Raw genomic sequence first — 19,222 nt, forward strand, 5'->3', positions numbered from 1 at the left:
CTTTGCCTCCCAGCACCATCAACAGTGAAACAAGTTGTTCATCTGTACTGAAGATACCTGTGATGAGATCCATCCATGAGGATCTGTCTGTAAAATGATCCACAGGAATGTGGTCCATAGGACCATCTGTCTCTGTCATTTGCTGATCTAATGTAACTTGCATATGTCTTGGACATCGTAACCTGTAGTTAAATACCAATCTTTTCTAAAGGTGCTGTAGAATTCTGCAGTAGGTTATAAAAGCTTATTAAGTGCAGGTGCTTTTCTGGAACTTGCCTGCTCTTTAATGCTAAATGATCTCTGGGAAAGAGAGATGGAAAGTCTTTGTACTGTGCTGCTTTCCTGTAGAGAGGAGATTGGCTTGGAGAGCTCTGTGTGCATGGGGACAGGGCCAGTGGAGACCCCTGTAAGCTCACACAGCACTGGAGCTGTAGGGTGTGTGCCTGCAGCATGGGAGCAAAGAGCCACAAGCATCAGTTGCAGGATCAAATCCACATCTTTCATTTCCCTGCCTGTGTGCTGGGGTGGGCAGCACTCAGGTCAGTGTACAGGCTGGGCACTGAGGCCCATTCAGTTCCATGAAGAAAGCAATAAGGAAATTACTTAAATAAGTGTCAAAAGTCAGGGTGACCAGCTTTGTGCTGAAGTGTCAGTGAAGGAGAGAGACTGACTCAGTGATCAGAACCCCATTTTATTGTGGGATACAAACACTTATATACTTTTTCAGGGAGACTAGTGATGTGTACTACAATGATTAGGTTAAAATCACAAACACAAACTTATGCATATAACAACATCTCTTGCTTGCAGAGTTTAATGGGATTTTCTTTTTCTGGTAAACCCGTTTGATTTCATCTTCTTGCAATCCAGGTCTAATTTTCAAAGTTCCATTTGCTTTTGCCAAGGCATCCTGTTATCAAATTTCTTATGTTAACCAGTCCAAAGTCCATCATCTGTGTTGTATCCCCCAACATTCCAGCACTGAAGTAATGAAAATACCTGCTGGGAGGTGCTGTTGTGTTACACAGAGCAGCAGCTCCTGAGCTCTGTCCTGTGGAAGTTGTCTCAGCCCTGTTCAAGGCAGCAGTACTGCTCTGGGGTCCTGTGGCTTCTCAGTGAGGGCTGCCTGTCTTGTACTCCAACAGCTGAGCTGTTCTTGCTGTGCAGCACTACTGGAAAGCAGTTTGGGGAAGGATGTTGGCAGTTTCTGTTGAGAGAATGTCTCTTGTGAGTTTGTTTTATTCCTTTCCTGTGCACTGGGATTCCTGGGGCAGTGTTTTATAGGAACAGCAACATGAAAGGAACACTGCAGGGTATTGTCTTAATTTGAACAGGCTGCAGCTCAAGAATATTTGGATCTTTTACTCCAGATACTCACATTTGGATTGTTAATGAGTAGTGGTATTTTTCAGCCTCCACAGAAAGCAGTTGTAACTGATGGCTTCAGTCTAAACCAGGCCAGGCCAGTTCTGTTCTCATTACATCCATGCATTCTGCAGCCTTTTCTGTTATTTAAGTGCTTGCTGGCACTGGGCTCTTTGCATGGGTGTGTCAGCACTGGGCCCACCAGGAGGTTCTTGAACAAGGTGACAGGCTGGGAAGGTCTCTGAGGAAATGTCACCTTGTTGTTGCTCTGCTCCTCAGCTGTGTGAGGGGCTCTGCCTTTGGCCTCTGCAGGGGAGGAGCAGCACAGGAGGATTTGGATCTGGATACTCTGCTGTGTATTGGGGGGCATCGATGGCAGCAGAGAATCAGTGTGCATTTAAACAGAAAATTCAGGAGATCTCCTGCTGACAAGTGCTTTGTAGGAGGCTCTTTTTGAAGAGATGAGTGTTCTGGCTATTGACTTAAGGCAGTTCATGGTTTTGTAACTTCAAGTTTCTAAGCTGATGATAGCAATTTTCTGAGGAAAAAAGGATTCAGGTGAATTGCCTTCACTTCCAGAGAAGTGGATTTTATAGTCATTGTAATGCAGAAGTAAGAAACCTTAGGGGATTATTTAAACCAGCTCTACAGATGAAGTCATTACAGGAACCCCTTGAAAAGCTGATGCAATGGAAGAGGGAATTGAGACTTTTTTATAGCACATTTTCAACCAGATGCAAACTCAATTCCATTTTCTTTTCCTTAATGAGGTGCTGTGCAGCAAATGATAGGAAAACTTTTTTTTCCCTTCCCTGTCACTTGAGAGCTTTGTACTCCAAGGCTCATGGAGTTCTTGATGGAAGTCAGAGTCAGTCCTGACCTGAGCTGCTGTGCTGTCCATGTCAGAGTGTTCTGCAGGACAGTGGCAGAAGGTGTAAGGAATGAATGCTGTTGCAGTGTGCACCTCTGCCTGATCCATTGGACATTTATCCTGGTTAGGGGATTGAAAGGTTTGGATCACATTGGGGAACCACTGATGGTGAATGTGTCCCAAGTTGTTCCCAGAGTAGTTACAAGTTTTTAAGCAGTTATCAGCAGAAAATCAGGGCCTTTTATCCTGGGAGGAGATGGGAAGTTTTGCCACAACAGAAATACCAAGTGTGAGGACTAGAAGGAAATACCCATGGGGTAATTTATTGTTGTGTTTGATAGTTCAGCATGAATTAAATGGGGGTCTCTAAGGATGACTGAGCTGCAACTGTGCAATTCTTGAATCCTAATTCCAGTGTTGAACCTGCTACTATTGATTGTTTTGAAAGAATCAGACTGATTAAACATGACAGGTGACAGATTTAAGGCAAATTTCACAATAATGGAATACAAATTGGAATACAATGGTGTACTTAGTGTGTGCTAATATATCAGGAACACCAATTAATCAACAATCAAAGCATCTTGCAGCCTTGCTGTTGTGCTTCTTCATTTGTGCTTAGAAGCTGTTCAACACCTGTGGGTCAGAGAAGTTATGCTTACATTTTTTCTGACACTGGAACAAATAACTAGCTAGAAAAAATAACTAATCAAAACCTGTTTGTTCTTGGATGGAAGATGAGGTGGGATCTGTGTCTTGGGACAAACTTCCCAATTTTATGAACAAGGTACTTCACCTGCTGCTTCTGAACTTTGACTGACAGTCAGCTTTAGCGTGCTCTCTAGTGTGGATTTTAAGCTTTTTATCCAAAAATGTGGGGATTTCTTCTCTGTTTAAAGATGCAGTCAGGAAGAGAAGCAATAAAAGGCTTTGGTAGAGTGACTTGAAGGAGCAGTGCTCTGAAGAGAGAAGGGTAAGGGCTTTCTTGAAGGATTAATAGGTGGTGAGGTGGTGGAGCAGTATGTGGGGATTGGCAGGGGATCTGTGAAGCTGTTCTCTGAGTTCAGACAAGCAGTGGGAATTGGCAGAGTGAGGGGCCAGGGGTTGAAATACAACATCTGACAGGAGAGTGCTCTGTGTTTTAATGACTTGCTGTGCAGGGCTGTGGTGACCTTGCAAATGCAGCTTTCTATTGTTCCAACTGCAGAGCCATTGGGGAGCTCCCTTAGCACTCCAGCAGTGCTTCCTGCAGAGCTGGTTGGGTGCAGAGCTTGGAAACATTTGCCTGGGGTTCACATGGAGTGACATATGGAACAAGTCAGTTTGGATGCTCCTGTGGCCCTAGGCAGGGTGTTTGCAGCAGTCCTGAGGATCAGATTCACATCCTTTGCCAGCACCTGCATAATTTTTTCCCCAGAGATTTCAGCATTATTTTCTGTAATGCTTCCTTCCAGCACCTGCCAGACTCATTCCCAAACCCACATAACTGGGTTATTCCTGATGCCTGCTCATCTCCAATGCTGATATTAGATTGCTCTTGTTTTTCTGGAAGGTGAATTATTATTTTTTTGTTTCTATTATTATACCCAGTGCTGCAAACAAACCAGCTGCACAGAGTGATTTGTATTGGGTGAGCACAAACAAACTGACACCTGTGTGTCTGGGAGCAGCCACCTCTCAGGCAGTTTGTGAGGGGCTGTTCTGTAACAAGTGCAACACAGCTGGAGCTGTGCCCCTGGGGAGGAGAGGGGGGACTGAGAGCTCTCTCACTCCTGGAGGGTCCCACAAGGCTTTTGGCAGTGTCAGTGGAAGGGCTCCCCTAAGTCAGGATGATCAGCTTCATGACAGTCCGGGCACAATCCCCTGTGGAGCTGCTGGGCTGCCCCTGTGCTGGGCTGGCACAGCCAGGGTGGGAAGGGAATTGATCTGGGTGGGTGTTTGCTTCTCCAGCTGCTCCCTGGATGTGCAATGGATGTGTTGCTTGCATGAGTAGAAGTGTGGAAAGTGGGCAGTAGTCTGGTTTTACATTACATTCGAGTTCTTTTTCTGGGACAAGGCACTTCCAGGATAATTGTATCCAGACACTGATGTGCTTTGGATTTGAGTCATTGTCTGACCACTGCGTTGTGGCATTGTCTTCACTCCAGAGTGCCACATGGTGTGTTATCCCTTTGCTTCCCTGCCAAAGAGGAAGCACCAAGAGAAGTGTGTTGGTGAGTGTTTGAGCAAGAGAGGGGTTGTGTGGTCAGGAGTGAGAGGTGACCTGGTGACAGGGAGCCTTTGGGTGATCTCAGTTGTTAATGAAACAGCAGCCTGTGATTTGAGTGTGCTGATGGCTTTCCCAGTTTCACTTTTGACTGATATTCTTTTTGGTTCCAGGCTGTGACAGCACTTGTGAAAAACTACCCAAAGCACATGATTTCATCAATGCAGCAGATCCTGCCCATCGTCTGGAACACCCTGACAGAAAGTGCTGCTTTATATCCTTGCTAATGAATGTGTTTACCTGGAATCAAATGAGACAAACTCAGTAATGACCTGACTGAGCAGGACAATTCATGGAGTGCTCTGCCCTGCCAGACAAGTTCTGTTACTTCTGGAGGCTCTATTAAGTTTCTTTTTGCTTAAATGTGTGTTGATATGCATGTGCCCTGTAGAACTGCCATGAGCTCTGCATTGTTTCTGGTACTTTTTGGTAAAAATTGTCTTTTTAAAAAGGTGCTGGTCACAGTGTAAAGACTTCAGGAGGAGGAGAACCAGCTGTTACCCTTGCTGCAGCAGAACTAATGGCTGATTGCATTTGCTGCACAAGCTGATTTGCCATTTGAGTTTTCAGTCAGTGCTCACTGCACACCCAGCTGTGTCAGAGTGGTCTGTGGGTGCATTGCCCTGTACTCGAAAGCTGACAACTCCAATCTCTCCATATTGTTTTTTCAGACCCCTGTTAAAATACAGTGGAAGGTGTCCCTGCCCATGGCAGGGGGATTGGAGCTACATGGCCTTTAAGATCCCTTCCCAAATAATTCTGTGAATCTGTGAAAATACAAGGAGCTGCTTGTTGGATTTCTGATGGTGTGTTTCTCCCTCTCCTGTCCTGACCCCTGCTACAGTCCAGTTGGTATGGGCAAACAAATTGGGCTGTTGTTTGCAAAAGGGAGAGTCTTGTTCTTCCTTGCTTTGTGTGTGCTCTGGTTCTTGTTGGATCTTCAGTTCACCATCCGCAAAGAAAACTCCTTCCTTCTTGCCCCCAGGTTAGTTTTGTCATTTTCCAGGGCTGGTGCTTGTGGAGAGGCTTGGTAGGGAGCAGAGCAAACTTAAGGTAGGATGTGGGAACCTGGAGTGGTTCCTCACCCTTGGGCAGCAGTGAGTGTTGAACTGGCTCACATCCCCTGCAAAGAATGAGTCTGGGGGGTTCTGTTCTGGCAAAGTTAACATAAATGAAGTTTTGGGTTACCTTGGTGAGTTTGATCTAAGTTAATCAAATAATAACAAAGATGTGCTGAAGTGATGTGTGAGTGGTCTGTGGAAAGTGATCTTTGAACTTGGGCAATGCACAAAGCCAGGAGCTCCTGGGGACGTTGTCTGTGTGTCCTGAAGCACAAAGGACTCTACACAAAATCAAAGGCTTGAATGAAGAATGAATGAATTGGCAAAGAATGAAACCTTCCCAAGTTATCAGCAATTTAAAGACAGGAGCAGATTAATTCCAAAATGTGTGTTGTTCTTTAGAAAAAAGCATTTCCTTAACTCCATCCACTTATGTGAGAACAGAAGTAAATTACACAGAGGAGGTGGAGGATCCTGTGGATTCTGATGGTAAGAACTTGCACTTCACTTTTGCTATTTGAAGAGGAATGGAATTACCTAAATATTGCTGTCAAAACAGTGACTGAAACACCATGGGAGATTGTGCTAAAGGTGCATTTACCATGTTAGAATGTTGTCCATCACTTCTTTGCAAATTACTTGTGATTGTGTTCAATGAAGGCACACAATTAAAGTTTTCTAATGGCTAAAGGAGTGAGATTTTGAGGTAAAAGTAGTGGGACAAAAGAAAATCAAATAGGTTTTAGGTTGAGCTTGATAAATTTTAATGAGAGGTGTGTGGTGGGAAGAGAGGAGAAAGTGATGAGGTCTGAAATCCTCCTGGGGCTGCTGCTGCACTTGCTAGTCCAGGAGAATGAATAAATATCTGCTCAGAGAAGCTAACAGTTTGTAATTATTTTCACATCCATTTGTACCTTTTTGTTTGTTGGCATATTCAGTCATGTTCTTTTTTGTTTTTCCCACTTTGTTCAGGTGAAGTTCTGGGCTTTGAAAATCTGGTGTTCAGCATATTTGAATTTGTTCATGCCTTGTTGGAAAACAACAAATTTAAGAGCACAGTGAAGAAGGCTCTGCCAGACCTGATCTATTACATCCTGCTTTACATGCAGATCACAGAGGAGCAGGTGGGCATGTTTGTGTTGTGTAGGAAACAAAGGAAATGAGAGATTTAAACCAGCACGTGTCCTGGGAAGAGTTTCAGTGTGTGGAAGCTGCTGTAATTTAACAGGCTGTTCCATCACTTTGCTGTGGCAGCACTGAGAGGTTCCAGAATGGTACAAGGTGGGCAGAAAATCACAGATCACAGAAGGGTTTGGGTCAGAAGGGACTTTAAAGCCACCCCCTGCCCTGGGCAGGGTCACCTTTCACTATCCCAGGTTGCTCCAAGCCCATCCAGCCTGGCCTTGGACACTTTCAGTGATGGGACATTCACAGCTTCTCTGGGCAGCACACCCAGTGCCTCAGCACCCCTTAGTTAGGAATTCCTTCTGTAATCCAAACCTACCATCTTGTCCTGGGGCTCTGCTAAAAGGGCTTTATTTTTAAGGCACTTACAAGGTCCTCCAGGAATCTCCTCCAGGCTGAACAATCTCAGCTCTTTCAGGCTTTCTTCCTTCATTCTTCTATGTGCTGTGAAAATGAGGATTTTCATGCTGAAAGGAATAAACAGCTTTCTGTGAGAGCCAAAATGTTGTGCTGGTAGGGTGAAATAATTTGTACTGAAAGTCTGCATAGCTCCTGGCCTCTCAAGTGTCACAACCATCATCTTTTAGTTTAGGTAGACATGCATAAAAACAAGCACTCTGTTAAAAGATTTATCTGCTACTCCCATTCCTCATCTAAAAATAAAGCTGCAGCATTGCTTCCAGGTCAGTCATTAGTTCTGTCAAACTCTGATTTCAAATGAGGGCCAGAAGAGCAAGATGAGCTCAGAACAGAGAGTTTCTTCTGTTCAGAGGTTTCTCCAATGGAATAGAAGAAAAATCAGTTGAGGATGAAGACTTCTTATGGCAGAGAAAAATTCTGAAAGTAGTTTTCCAAAACAGGTTGCAGGGAACAGAAAAGCTGCCTTTCACTGATGGTATCCTGAATTCTCAGCTGCCCTGTCCTTTTTATTTCCTCTAGATTAAGGTTTGGACTGCCAATCCACAGCAGTTTGTGGAGGATGAAGATGATGACACATTTTCCTACACAGTGAGAATTGCTGCTCAGGATCTCCTGCTGGTATGAAACATATTCCACATTTAGATACTGCAGTAGTAATAACAAACATCAAACCTGCCCTCAGGAAGGGCATTTAGAGAAAAGGCCAACTTTTAACAGTCCATACAAATGAGTGTTCCCATTTCCTTGTGCACAGGCTGTGGCTGCTGATTTCCAGAACGAGAGTGCAACTGCTCTGGCTGCAGCAGCTACGAGGCATTTGCAGGAAGCTGAGCAGGCTAAAAACAGCGGGGCTGAGCACTGGTGAGGGGCTGGGGAATGGAGGGGGTGGCCCTGGGGCGGGGAGGGGAGGGGACAGTGCTGGGACAGGGAGGGGACAGCACTGGAGCGGATGCTGAGCTCATCTGCAGCACTGGGTGCACCATGATTTAATCACATTTCATTTGTGACAATGCAACTGAAGAGCAATGATGGAACTGGAAAGCTCTGATTAGAAGAAGAAAAAGAAAGTACAGCAGTTCTTGAGCCAGATGGTGAAATCTTCATGTGGAATACTTTGGGCAGTAGCACAAGTTATCTGTGGCAAGGCTCCCTCCCTTCAGAGCTTGATGTTCCTTAAAACATCTCATGGCAAATGATAATTACTTATAGAAAATCAGAAGAGAAATTTGCAATACTTCCTGCTCACTAATTGAGATAAAATTTTCAGGAATATATATACACATATATATTTATGTTATATATATATGTATGTTATATATATACTTATGTTATATATACACATATATATTTATGTTATAAATATATATAATATTATATTTATATATATAAAAATATATATAGATTTTTCAGGAACATATATGTATGTTAAATATATATATATATAACATATATATATAAAAATATATATGTGTGTTAATTTATTTTTTTTTTACTTGATGTCAAGTGGTGCTGTATGCAGATATATGTTCAATTTTAGAACTTCAGAGTTGCAGATTTTAGTGCTATTTGGGAATAGAAGAAGAAAACTCCACTGCAGGAGTACCTGGCTGCTGGTCCACAGTGATTCTCTCCTGGTTTTACAGGGCATTGGTTGAGTGGTTGTGTTTATTTTGAATCAGTGTCAGAGGAGCTCCTCTGATAATGAGCAGCAATGGAATGGCTGCAGAATCAGACATTAGGTTCCCTAATTGTAAAGTAGGTCCTTGGCTTCACAAATAAAACCAAGGAGAAGTGTGTTTGCACAGAGTTCTATCTCTTTGTTAATTATATCACCATAATTAACAAAATGTTAATGCAAAATTAGATGTTCTTAAACCTTTAATGTACTGGGTATCCCAGTGCTTCTGCACATAAATTATGAAGGCATGGCTGGAACACAAGCTTTCATGGAAGAGGTTCTTTTTTATTATGAGGACAAAATTGGTACAAGTAAAAACTATTCCACCAATATTTTAGGGAGTGACTGAGAATGCTGCCCATCCTGAGGGAGTTTCCAAGCCCCCATCTTTCAGTTTCTGAATGTTAATCTCTTTAAGGGCTTTTTTAAATTCTCTTTTGGGATCAAGGAAATAGTTGTCGTAGCTTAGACCAGAAAATTGCTTGTGACTTCACTTCAGAATATGTATTTATTTCTTGAGTGATGACAGGAAAAGTCTTAAGGCATCTGAACTGTTTTGCAGGTGGAAAATACATGAAGCCTGTATGCTGGCCCTGGGCTCAGTCAAGTCTATAATTACAGACAGTGTGAAGAATGGGAGAATACACTTTGATATGCACGGCTTCCTGACAAATGTGGTCCTGGCAGACCTCAACCTTTCAGGTATGTGGGACCCTGCATCCCTGGGAGCAGCTGCTGGGAGTCTCTGATGAATCAGTCAGGTTGATGTGTGCATGAGGGATTGGGAAATGCAATTGTGCATCTGCTCACGTGAAAAACATAAATCTTGTGAGTTCTCACGTGCTCCCAGTTCTACTCTGAGTCCTTTATACGTGGGACTGTGCTTTCAGCTGGATCTCATTGTTGGCTGGATGCATGAGGCTGGAGGAGCTGGGTGGAAAATTGCTGTTCTGATGTCTTGTGTCTGTTCCTGGGAAAGGCACCAGCACTGTTTAACCGCCTTCAGAATTCCTGCTGCACCATGTCATCCCATTTGTTTTCTGCTGAGGCTGACACTAGTTGTGGCACATGAATTCAAATAATGCTCCTGGCTAAATGGGATTCTGTTATTGAGAACTCAGCAGGATTTTGCTCTCTGTGTTATATCAGTGTGCAAGAAAATCAGAGGAATTGCTGAAAGTCAGACCTCAAAAGTCCTTGCAAATTAATTAAAATTTTAGAAGTTTAAGGCATTAATGTGAGCATCATTGATGAGTTCACATTGAGTTGTCAGGGTAGAAACAACTGATTCCTGGGTTCCTTTTTCATCAAAGAAACACTTATTTAGCCCCTTACAAAGGAGGGTTTTTGTTCTCTTTGTGTTAATGTTGGGTGAAAAACTAGTGTGCAAAGTGCATAGTGTGCAATGCTTGTAAGAAACCACCTCAGCAATTTACATATATTTACATTCATTTACATGTGTGGCACTGGGTTGTAAATGAGCTGCTGTGCTCTAGAAGGGCTCCCACAGTCAGTGTGTTGATGGCTCTCCAAGGATATCCATTTAATGGTCAGTAATGGTGCAAAGAAATGTTGTGTTTTATGATACTGACTTAAAAAACAAAGCTCTTCTCTTGCTGTACAGCTTGCACAGAGTGTTTTATGTCCTCATCTTAAAATTAGTACTTGCAGGAGCATAAATAATGGCAGTAAAGGTGCTGAGGAACAGAGAGCATCATCACTTTGAGGCCAGCCTAGATAGGTAAGGAGATTGATAGTCTGAAAAGGCAGCAGGAATAAGTGTGATAAAGATATATCATACCTTAGTGAGTGCAAGCAGGTGAGTGGATAATGAATGTCCACTGCTTCTGTGGTGCTGGTGTACCACAGAATTCCATTTTGTAGCTGCAGGGTGATGGCTGCAAACTGTGAAAGGTCCCTGGGTATGAGCTCTGCTATTCCAATGCTTCTCCTTAAGATGCTGCTTTCTTCTGCTGGGGACAGAATATTGAGCTGGATAAATGGGAATTGGTGGCAAAGCCTCTGTTCTCTTCCTTTGCTTTTGTTCAGTGATGAACAAATTCAAGTGTAAATAGTTGAAGGGAGGAGGCTTTTTAATAAATGAAAAATTATTCTTTGAAATAACTAAGAAAATAAACCGTGAACAAAAATTCTTTGTAAGCCTGCACAGTTGTCTCGTGTGTCACATTTCAGTGTTTTCCTATTGGGATGACAAGATTGTAAATAATGGATGGAAGCAGCTGTGATTTTAAACTCCTAAAGCTCATTGTGAAACAACAGAGGTGTTTTGTGTTGCTGCAGTGTCTCCTTTCCTCCTGGGCCGGGCCCTGTGGGCCGCCAGCCGTTTCACCGTGGCCATGTCCCCTGAGCTCATCCAGCAGTTCCTGCAGGCCACTGTCAGTGGGCTGCACGAAACCCAGCCCCCCTCTGTCAGGATCTCTGCAGTCAGAGCCATCTGGGGGTAAGCAAACCCTGGGACAGGGCTGTAAATCACATTGATAAACTGGTTTGGTAAAGTGGTGTTTCTGTCTGGGCTGTGGGAGGTTTTGCTTTGAATGAAGTAGATGTCGGCTTAAAAAGTGTAAGCAAACAGGTTCAAAATAGAATAACTCTAATGAGGAATGTGGAATTGAGATTCAGGGCTGGCTACAGTAAAGTGTTGTGATGGATATGGTCACAGGGAGGAGCAGCACTAGGTAGTGTTGGAAAGCACAAGGATGAAACCCAGATTATTCCTGTTTGGTCATAAAGGTGACTGACATCATCCAGGCCTATGGAGCCAATCACAGCAATAAGGAGTGTTTGGGCTTTGATTTTCTTACCCCATTTTTGTCAGAAGGAAGCTTTGCTGTACTTGATGAACATTAGTGTAAAATCTAAAAACCAGTCACAAAAAGATCTGCTAAAACCTAACTGTTCACCACTTCCAAACAGAGCACTTTGTCTTATTTGCACTGAAGTGTTAATGAATAAATAAAGTCAGAGATTTATGACTTAGTTATTCCTGAAATTGCTTTATCACACCCCAGATCACTTGTAGAACATGGTAACAAAAACTTTGTAAGCAGTGTCTGTCCTGGGCTTTTTTCCTTTTCTCCATCGATGGGCAGTTCTTAGAAAAGATCTGTCACTGAGGGGCAGTAGAAGCCTCCAACATCACTCAGCTCAACTCTGCTTTGTGTGCAATGTGGAGGGAAGATTTCTGGTGAGAGCTTTCCTCCTCCTTCCTGCTGAGCTGCTGGCAGGTCAAGCAGTAGAGGAGTGAAGGAGAGAAGTCCTAGAGGATTGAACTTAAGGAATAACAATGGACAGGATGGAACAACCCCTTATGTATTATCCAGAATGGAATATATTTAAGTTACTTCAATAAATTAGGAATGTATTTTTGTATCACAAATTTCTCATCTAGCTACTGTGACCAGCTGAAGATCTCTGAGAGCACCCACGTGTTGCAGCCTTTCCTCCCCAGCATTCTGGATGGCCTGATCCACTTGGCAACTCAGTTCAGCTCCGAGGTGCTGAACCTGGTGATGGAGACACTGTGCATTGTGTGCACAGTGGATGCAGCATTTACAGCCAGCATGGAGAACAAGATCTGCCCCTTCACCATTGCAATATTCCTCAAGTACAGTAATGGTATGCATCCACTTACATCCCTAAGCACACTTGGTTTTGCTGTTGAATCCTGCTGCTGAAAACTTCATCAGTGGTCATTGAATGAACACTGATTCCTGTGGTAGAGGGGAAACTTGCTGCCTTGCCCAGCCAAAATAGTGGTGGCAAAGATTGAGATGTGTGTGTGTTTTAGTAAATGATGCTTTCTCTCTCCAGATCCTGTTGTTGCTTCTCTTGCCCAGGATATTTTTAAGGAGCTAGCTCAAATAGAAGCCTGCCAGGGTCCAATGCAGATGAGGCTGATCCCAACCCTTGTCAGCATCATGCAGGCCCCAGCTGACAAGATCCCAGCAGGGCTGTGTGCAGTAAGTGCTTCAGTGGGGCATGGCCTGGGCTGGAGATGCTCCTGTTGTGTAACACTGGGCTGGCTGCTCTGCAAAGGCAGAAAGGCTGCTGTGGACATGCTCTGGAGCAATGGCTTCAGTCACTGGGGGAGGTTTCTCTGTGGAGGAGGCAAACTGCAGGTGCAGGAAGATGCTTCCAAAAGTTTGCTTTAAACTGCTCCTCTGGCCTTCTTCCAGTCTCCACAGTGTCAGTCATCCCCAGTGATTTTGCTGTGACATTGCCATCTTTCAGCAGGAGCAACCTCTTCTCCCAGCAGAGTACACAACTGCTCCTTGCATTTCTTCCTAAGACTTTTTCTGATTTATGCATCACATATGTATGAATTTGAGATAAATTACACAGGTGCCTTAATAAAAGATGGAGCACTGACTGTGTAGATTGGTTGTATGGAATTAAATCCATAAACATCCACATCAATATGCATATAATCTCTTAATTGGTATGACTGTAACAATTGCTTATGGGTAATTAAGATAAATTTCAATCAATATAATCAAAATGGAACAAGTCAGCTGGAGCAGTTCTCTGGCTGTTCTCATTAGCTTGCATCTGTTTGCCCTGTTTGAGTGTGACACTGCTCTTAATTTGGGAACTGTCCTGGGAACTCTGCAGCTCACAGCAGTGATGCTTGGGTGTGTGACTCCAGGGTCCTTGCATTTAAAAATTATTCTAGGCTGTGAGTTCAGGGTGTGGTTGCAGCAGTGGCCACATCCCTGCAGTTCCCACCTTTGATGTTTGCAGCAGGGCTGGGTAGTGCTGACTTCAGGTTCTGTGGCTGCTGCTGTGACAGTTTGTGCTTTCCTTTCAGACCTCTATTGATATACTGACCACAGTTGTGAGGAATACAAAGCCCCCTCTGTCCCAGCTCCTCATCTGCCAGGCATTCCCTGCAGTGGCACAGTGCAGCCTGAACACAGATGACAACGCTACAATGCAGGTACTGCTGTGGGGAGGGGGAGGCTGCTGACACCTGGGGAGGATTGCAGGGCTGTACCAGCCCAGGAGAGGGGACACAGCCTTTGAGGAGGCCCAGGCTGTGCTTGCCAGTTGCTGTATCAGCAGCCCCTCAGAGCTTCTGCCACCTCCAGTTCACCATGAAAGTCCTGTTGTTCAGGGCCTGCAGTGGCTTCTCCTGATCATTCCTGAATGTGGAGAACTACAGTGAGAAAGGCAGCAGCCTGGATGGTTTTCCTGTTTTAGTGCACTGGAGCATGTTAAAAAACCTACCAACCAAAGCCCAACAACACAAAAAAAAAACCCAAACCAAACAACCAAGCAAACCTGTAATGCTTTTCTGCCCCTATAACATTTATCACACCTGGTAATGGCAGGGACTATCTTCAGGAATATTCACAGGCACAGGACAGCAAAAACCCTCCTAGCCCTCCTACTCTAGCAACTTTGTGTTGTACTCATTTACTGGAGAAGGGGAAGGCAAACTTCTTTTTGATTGAGCCAGGTGTGGGATGGAGGGAAAGTAGGGAATCATCTCCAGCATCAGCTGGGCTGTGCTTGCAGGCAGGCTTGGCTCTGGCCTGATGTCTTTGGAGTATCTGGCAAGAAGGAAAAAGCATCAGAGGTTGGAAGTGCAGGGAGCCTTTTCATTCCAGCTCCTAACTGGCATATGAATAACAAGGGTGGTTTCATTCCTTATGTAAGGAGTTCCACAGTGGCAGCTACTCTTTGCCATGTGAATACAGACCATGGCAATGTGGTCTTTGCCTAAACAACAAACCAGTGAGAATAGGTGAGAGACCAGCAGGAAGAAATTGTAGTCCTGCACATTGGTTGCTTTGCTGGATCTTTGTGCTAAGAAGAATTCAGAAGGACTGCAGCTCAGCTGCTGAGTTGTGTTTTGTTCATGTCACACTTCTCTGTCTTCACCTCTCACTTGCTGAAAACTCTTTGAATTTCTTTAGGTACCGAGATTGGCACAAAATTGCAGCTACTTGAGGTTGTTGTTTTTATTGTTAATATTTATTAGTTATCTTGATTGCTGCTGATTGGGCAGTGAGGAGTAGTGTATGTGTGAGTGAGCTGGAGTCTGTAGAACTTACCTGGGAATCTTACCAGGTGCCACCAGTTTTCCCCTTGTTTTCATTGTGGTTCAGGGAGGTTCTGGGATGTCTCCCCTGCCTGACCATTTAGAATGCAGGGTGACCCCAACATCTGGGAATGACTCCATGATTCAGAGGGTTGAACAATTGCTTTATTAAAAAGATACTATATTATAGTTATACTAAAGAGATACTAAAACGATACTATACCAAAGACACTAAAGAATACTAAAGAAAAAACAATGACTGTCTGAGACAGGCAGGACACAGCTTTGACCCAATTGGCCAAGGAAACGAAACAACCCTCAGCAGAATCCAATTGACAAATCCCTTCAGGTAAACAATCTTCCTAACACATTCCACAAGTGCAAAAACAACAGGAGTAGCAAATAGAGATAAGAATTGTTTTCTTCTCTCTGTGCTTCTCCAGAAAAAATCCTGGGAGAGAGAGAGTTATATTGAAAGAGTGTGTGAGTGCCACATGCCCACTCCCTTATGTAGGAGTGCTGGGGGTAGGACAGTCAGGATGGATGGAGAGGAGAGATCTCTGCAGCCAGGGCTGGAACTTGTGGGTTATTGCAAAGGGCCTGGGTGCAGGGCCCTGCTGGGAGCTGCCAGCCACAGCTGGAGCAGGACTGAGAGAAGAGAGGGGAGAGAGGATGAGAGGGTGAGAGAGTAAGGGAGTAAAAGGGTAAGAGAGTGAGGTTCCTGTTAGAATTCCATAAATCTTCTTCTGTGTTGAATATTCTAATTCTCACTAACCAATCTAGAACAATATACAAATCCTATAGCATTTCCATACAGCCTATGAGAATAATTACATTACCATACTGTGTTATGAGAGGGTAATAGAGTAAGGGAGGAAAAGGGTAAGAGAGCAAGGTTCTCGTTACAATGCCATATATCATCTTCTGTGTTGAATATTCTGATTCTCACTGACCAATCTAGTCCAAGATACAAATCCTATAGCATTTACATACAACCTACAAGAATCATTACATTACCACACTGTGTTACATTTTAAACCCTAAAAACTCCTCTTTGGGCCCTTCTGCCAAGCTGTAGGGTCTGCTCTGACCCTGTCTGCAAGCAGAGGGTGTTGTTTCATCAAAAGGGGATCACCTTCAGCTGGGCACACCATTGTTTTCCAGATGTTCAGTAACTGAGGTATCTCAAAGCTTGCTTTCATTTCAATCTCACTTATAGTTTCTATATTCTCAAAATCTTTTGCTGGACACTCATATTTATAAAGCTTTCCTGTTTCATTCCCCGACCCCTTGCCCACTGTGTCCCCAGAACGGCGGCGAGTGCCTGCGCGCGTACGTGTCGGTGGCGCTGGAGCAGATCGCGCAGTGGCACGACGAGCAGGGCCACAACGGGCTCTGGTACGTCATGCAGGTGGTGAGCCAGCTCCTGGACCCACGCACCTCGGAGTTCACCGCTGCCTTTGTGGGCAGACTGGTCTCCACTTTAATTTCAAAAGCCGGCAGTGAGCTGGGAGAGAATCTGGACCAGATCCTGAGAGCCATCCTGAGTAAAATGCAGCAAGCAGAGACGCTCAGTGTGATGCAGGTGAGCAGGTTTGGCATCCAGGAGAGTGAGGAGAAGCACCAGGAGAAGAAGCTGTCACCATTTCCTTTCATTTATTGCCTGTTTATTTATGGCTCATTCAGTTGGTGGGTCTGTGTATCCTGTTATGCCTGCTCTGATCAGAGAATCATGGAATCTCCTGAGTTAGAAGGAGCCCAAAAGAATCATTAAATCCAACTCCTGGCCCTGCACAGGACACCCCAACAATCTCACTCTGTCCTAACATTCCTTGAGCTCTGGCAGCCTTGGGGGTATGATCATTCCCTGGAGAGCCTGTTCAGTGCTGACCACCCTTTGGCAGAAGAAGCTTTTCTTGATACCCAACCTGACCCTCCTGTGACACAGCTCCATGCTGTTCCTCAGGTCCAAAATTTTTTTGTCAGGTTACAGGGTAAGCAAGATTGTCCTGGATAAGCTGTAATGTACCTTCAGTAGTCCCTCATGCCCTTGGGCTTGCAAGCCTTCTTTGGAGGGATAGGAGTTGCCTCAGTAGGAACATTATGGCAAAGGCAGCATGTGTTTTTTGGGTGGATTTGTTCTGTATTCCAAGGATAAATGCCTGGGACTAGAGACAAGATGAGCTTTTGGTGGATGGGAGGCATAGTTGGCCTGAGTGAGCCCACTGAAGAGCATCACCATCTCTTCTAGCCTTGACCTACTTGTAGTGACACAGTTTTCTGGAGTGATTTTTTTCCCAGTGGTCTTCATTCTCTCTCCTGTCTTTTTTTGCCTGTGCCCTCAATGTAGAACAGCTCATGCTGACTGCCCTGGTTCCTTGGTAGCAGCTGGGGGAGGACATTTTGCTGGCACTGCTGAGCAAGATCCCATCTCTGCCCCCAGTGCAGCACTCAGCTGAGCTTCACTCTGCTCTAAGCATTTTATCTTATTTCTCTGATTTTTCAAAGTGCATGTGGTGCCACAATGGCCATTTCAATGTCAGCAGATCTCACCTGCTTTAGGATTTTTTTACCCCTGGATATACTGATGATAATTGTTTGGAATGGCTCTCACTTTGCTTGGGTTTGGATTTAAAAGATACAGAAGTTTAAATCTGAAGCAGTCCCATGCAGCCCTTGTAGCCAAGCATTTTGCAGGGCTGGATCTCTTCCCTGTGTTGGCCTGGAAGATGGTCCTCTGGAGATGGGCAGCTTTTTCCTGAGGAGGGCTACAGAGATGCCCTCAGAGTGGGAAAGTGCCATTTAGACATACACAGCAAATGAGTTCTGCCCTGGTCTTTAGGAGTCAGACTTCATTACAACTGCATGTTGTAATGAGACCTTTTCAGAAGTTGTAGTTCTTTCCCTAAAGTCATGTTCAAAATGCATTCAGAATTGGGAAGGTGCTGCTGAGTGGTGATGTGCTGGTGTTTATTTCCTGCATTTGTAGCACAGTGCTTTGCAGCTGGGTGTATTTCCCTTCCTCCTGGGGTTGGTAAGCACAGCCTTCACTCCTGCAGGGAGCTTCAGCTTCCTTCAGCAAGCTCTTTAAATATTTGATAAAACATTTCCAGCTATTAAATTATGTACAGCTAACATTGCCTTTCTCCTCCTGCAGTCCCTGATCATGGTGTTTGCCCACTTGGTTCACTCACAACTGGAGCCCCTCCTGGAATTCCTGTGCAGCCTGCCTGGCCCCACGGGCAAGCCTGCCCTGGAGTTTGTGATGGCAGAGTGGATGAGCAGGCAGCACCTCTTCTATGGGCAGTATGAAGGCAAAGTCAGGTGGGAGCCACAGAGATTCCTGGTAGTGCCCTCATCCCTGTGCCTGTGAGTGCTGGCCCAGCTGGGAGCAGGGCGTGCCAGCACTGGGCAGAGCTCCCTGCACTGCCAGCAGAGCTGGGGTAACTGGAGCAAGCTCTGAGCTTCCCCAGCAGTGCTCCTGCTGCTCCTGTGGTGCAACAGAGACACGAGGGAGAAGGGGATAGGTCCTGCAAACACGGGGCTGCTCTTGGGATTGAATTTGTGTGAATGAGATGAGAAGAGCTTCCACACTGTTTTGCGGAGAAAAGAAGAAACTTTACAACTTGTAAAAGTTGTAAAGTTTGGTATGTTTTATTACGACGCGCGCTGGACGCAAGACTCTTCAAAAGGGCATGCATACTCTTGAAGATTTCAGACTTCTTTTTATTTCCTTTTCAAATGCATATGCATACAGTTTCACAATAAGTTTATACATATTTATCTTGCATGACACTTAGCACTAATTCTTCTTTATCGGAGGAATTTTTAGGTCGGGGGCAGATTGACTTCGTGGTTTTTCTGTTTTTCTTTCTCTGTTTCCTTATTGTCTCTAGAACGCAGCTTCCCTTTTAACTTTAGCTCTACAGACTTTTCACTTCTCTTAGACACTTTACTTAGTTCAGGATGGATCTTTATTCTGTCTCAACACATGGAATTGCCTTTGTAGAGTTCTGGAGTGTTGTGGTTATTTCTTCTGGATTTATTGATCTAGTTAAAAGTTGATCAAGAAACCAATTGCGACAGTGTTCTCTCCCTTTTGCTGTGGGAGCATGTTTGTGTTCTGTTGGAGGCTGAGTGCTGTATTCCAAAGCATGGGATGCTCTGTATTCATTTAAATTTTGTCACAGCTGCTGCATTAGATTTTTCTGGAATCATGAAGCCTCACAGACCACTCTTAGGGGTCTCACCAGCTGTTAACTCACTTATTAGTGTGTGTTGTTATGTCATTGTTGTGGCCTGTCAAATAGCC

At 44.4% G+C, this 19,222-nt stretch overlaps 1 protein-coding gene across 1 annotated transcript in view; it reads left to right on the top strand.

Annotated features, from left to right (window-relative positions):
- Window positions 1-19,222, top strand: part of IPO9 (importin 9) — a 40,723-nt gene that overhangs the window by 14,895 nt on the left and 6,606 nt on the right. The window contains exons 8-19 of the mRNA XM_064732898.1: window positions 4,616-4,716; window positions 5,994-6,052; window positions 6,536-6,687; window positions 7,688-7,786; window positions 7,923-8,029; window positions 9,409-9,548; window positions 11,148-11,307; window positions 12,256-12,482; window positions 12,678-12,826; window positions 13,675-13,803; window positions 16,220-16,495; window positions 18,068-18,234. Of these exons, the coding sequence (XP_064588968.1) occupies window positions 4,616-4,716; window positions 5,994-6,052; window positions 6,536-6,687; window positions 7,688-7,786; window positions 7,923-8,029; window positions 9,409-9,548; window positions 11,148-11,307; window positions 12,256-12,482; window positions 12,678-12,826; window positions 13,675-13,803; window positions 16,220-16,495; window positions 18,068-18,234 (1,766 nt within the window). The remainder of the gene's footprint in view (window positions 1-4,615; window positions 4,717-5,993; window positions 6,053-6,535; window positions 6,688-7,687; window positions 7,787-7,922; window positions 8,030-9,408; window positions 9,549-11,147; window positions 11,308-12,255; window positions 12,483-12,677; window positions 12,827-13,674; window positions 13,804-16,219; window positions 16,496-18,067; window positions 18,235-19,222) is intronic.

This window comes from Zonotrichia leucophrys, chromosome 26, assembly GCF_028769735.1.
Source record: "Zonotrichia leucophrys gambelii isolate GWCS_2022_RI chromosome 26, RI_Zleu_2.0, whole genome shotgun sequence".
Lineage (NCBI taxonomy): Eukaryota > Metazoa > Chordata > Aves > Passeriformes > Passerellidae > Zonotrichia > Zonotrichia leucophrys.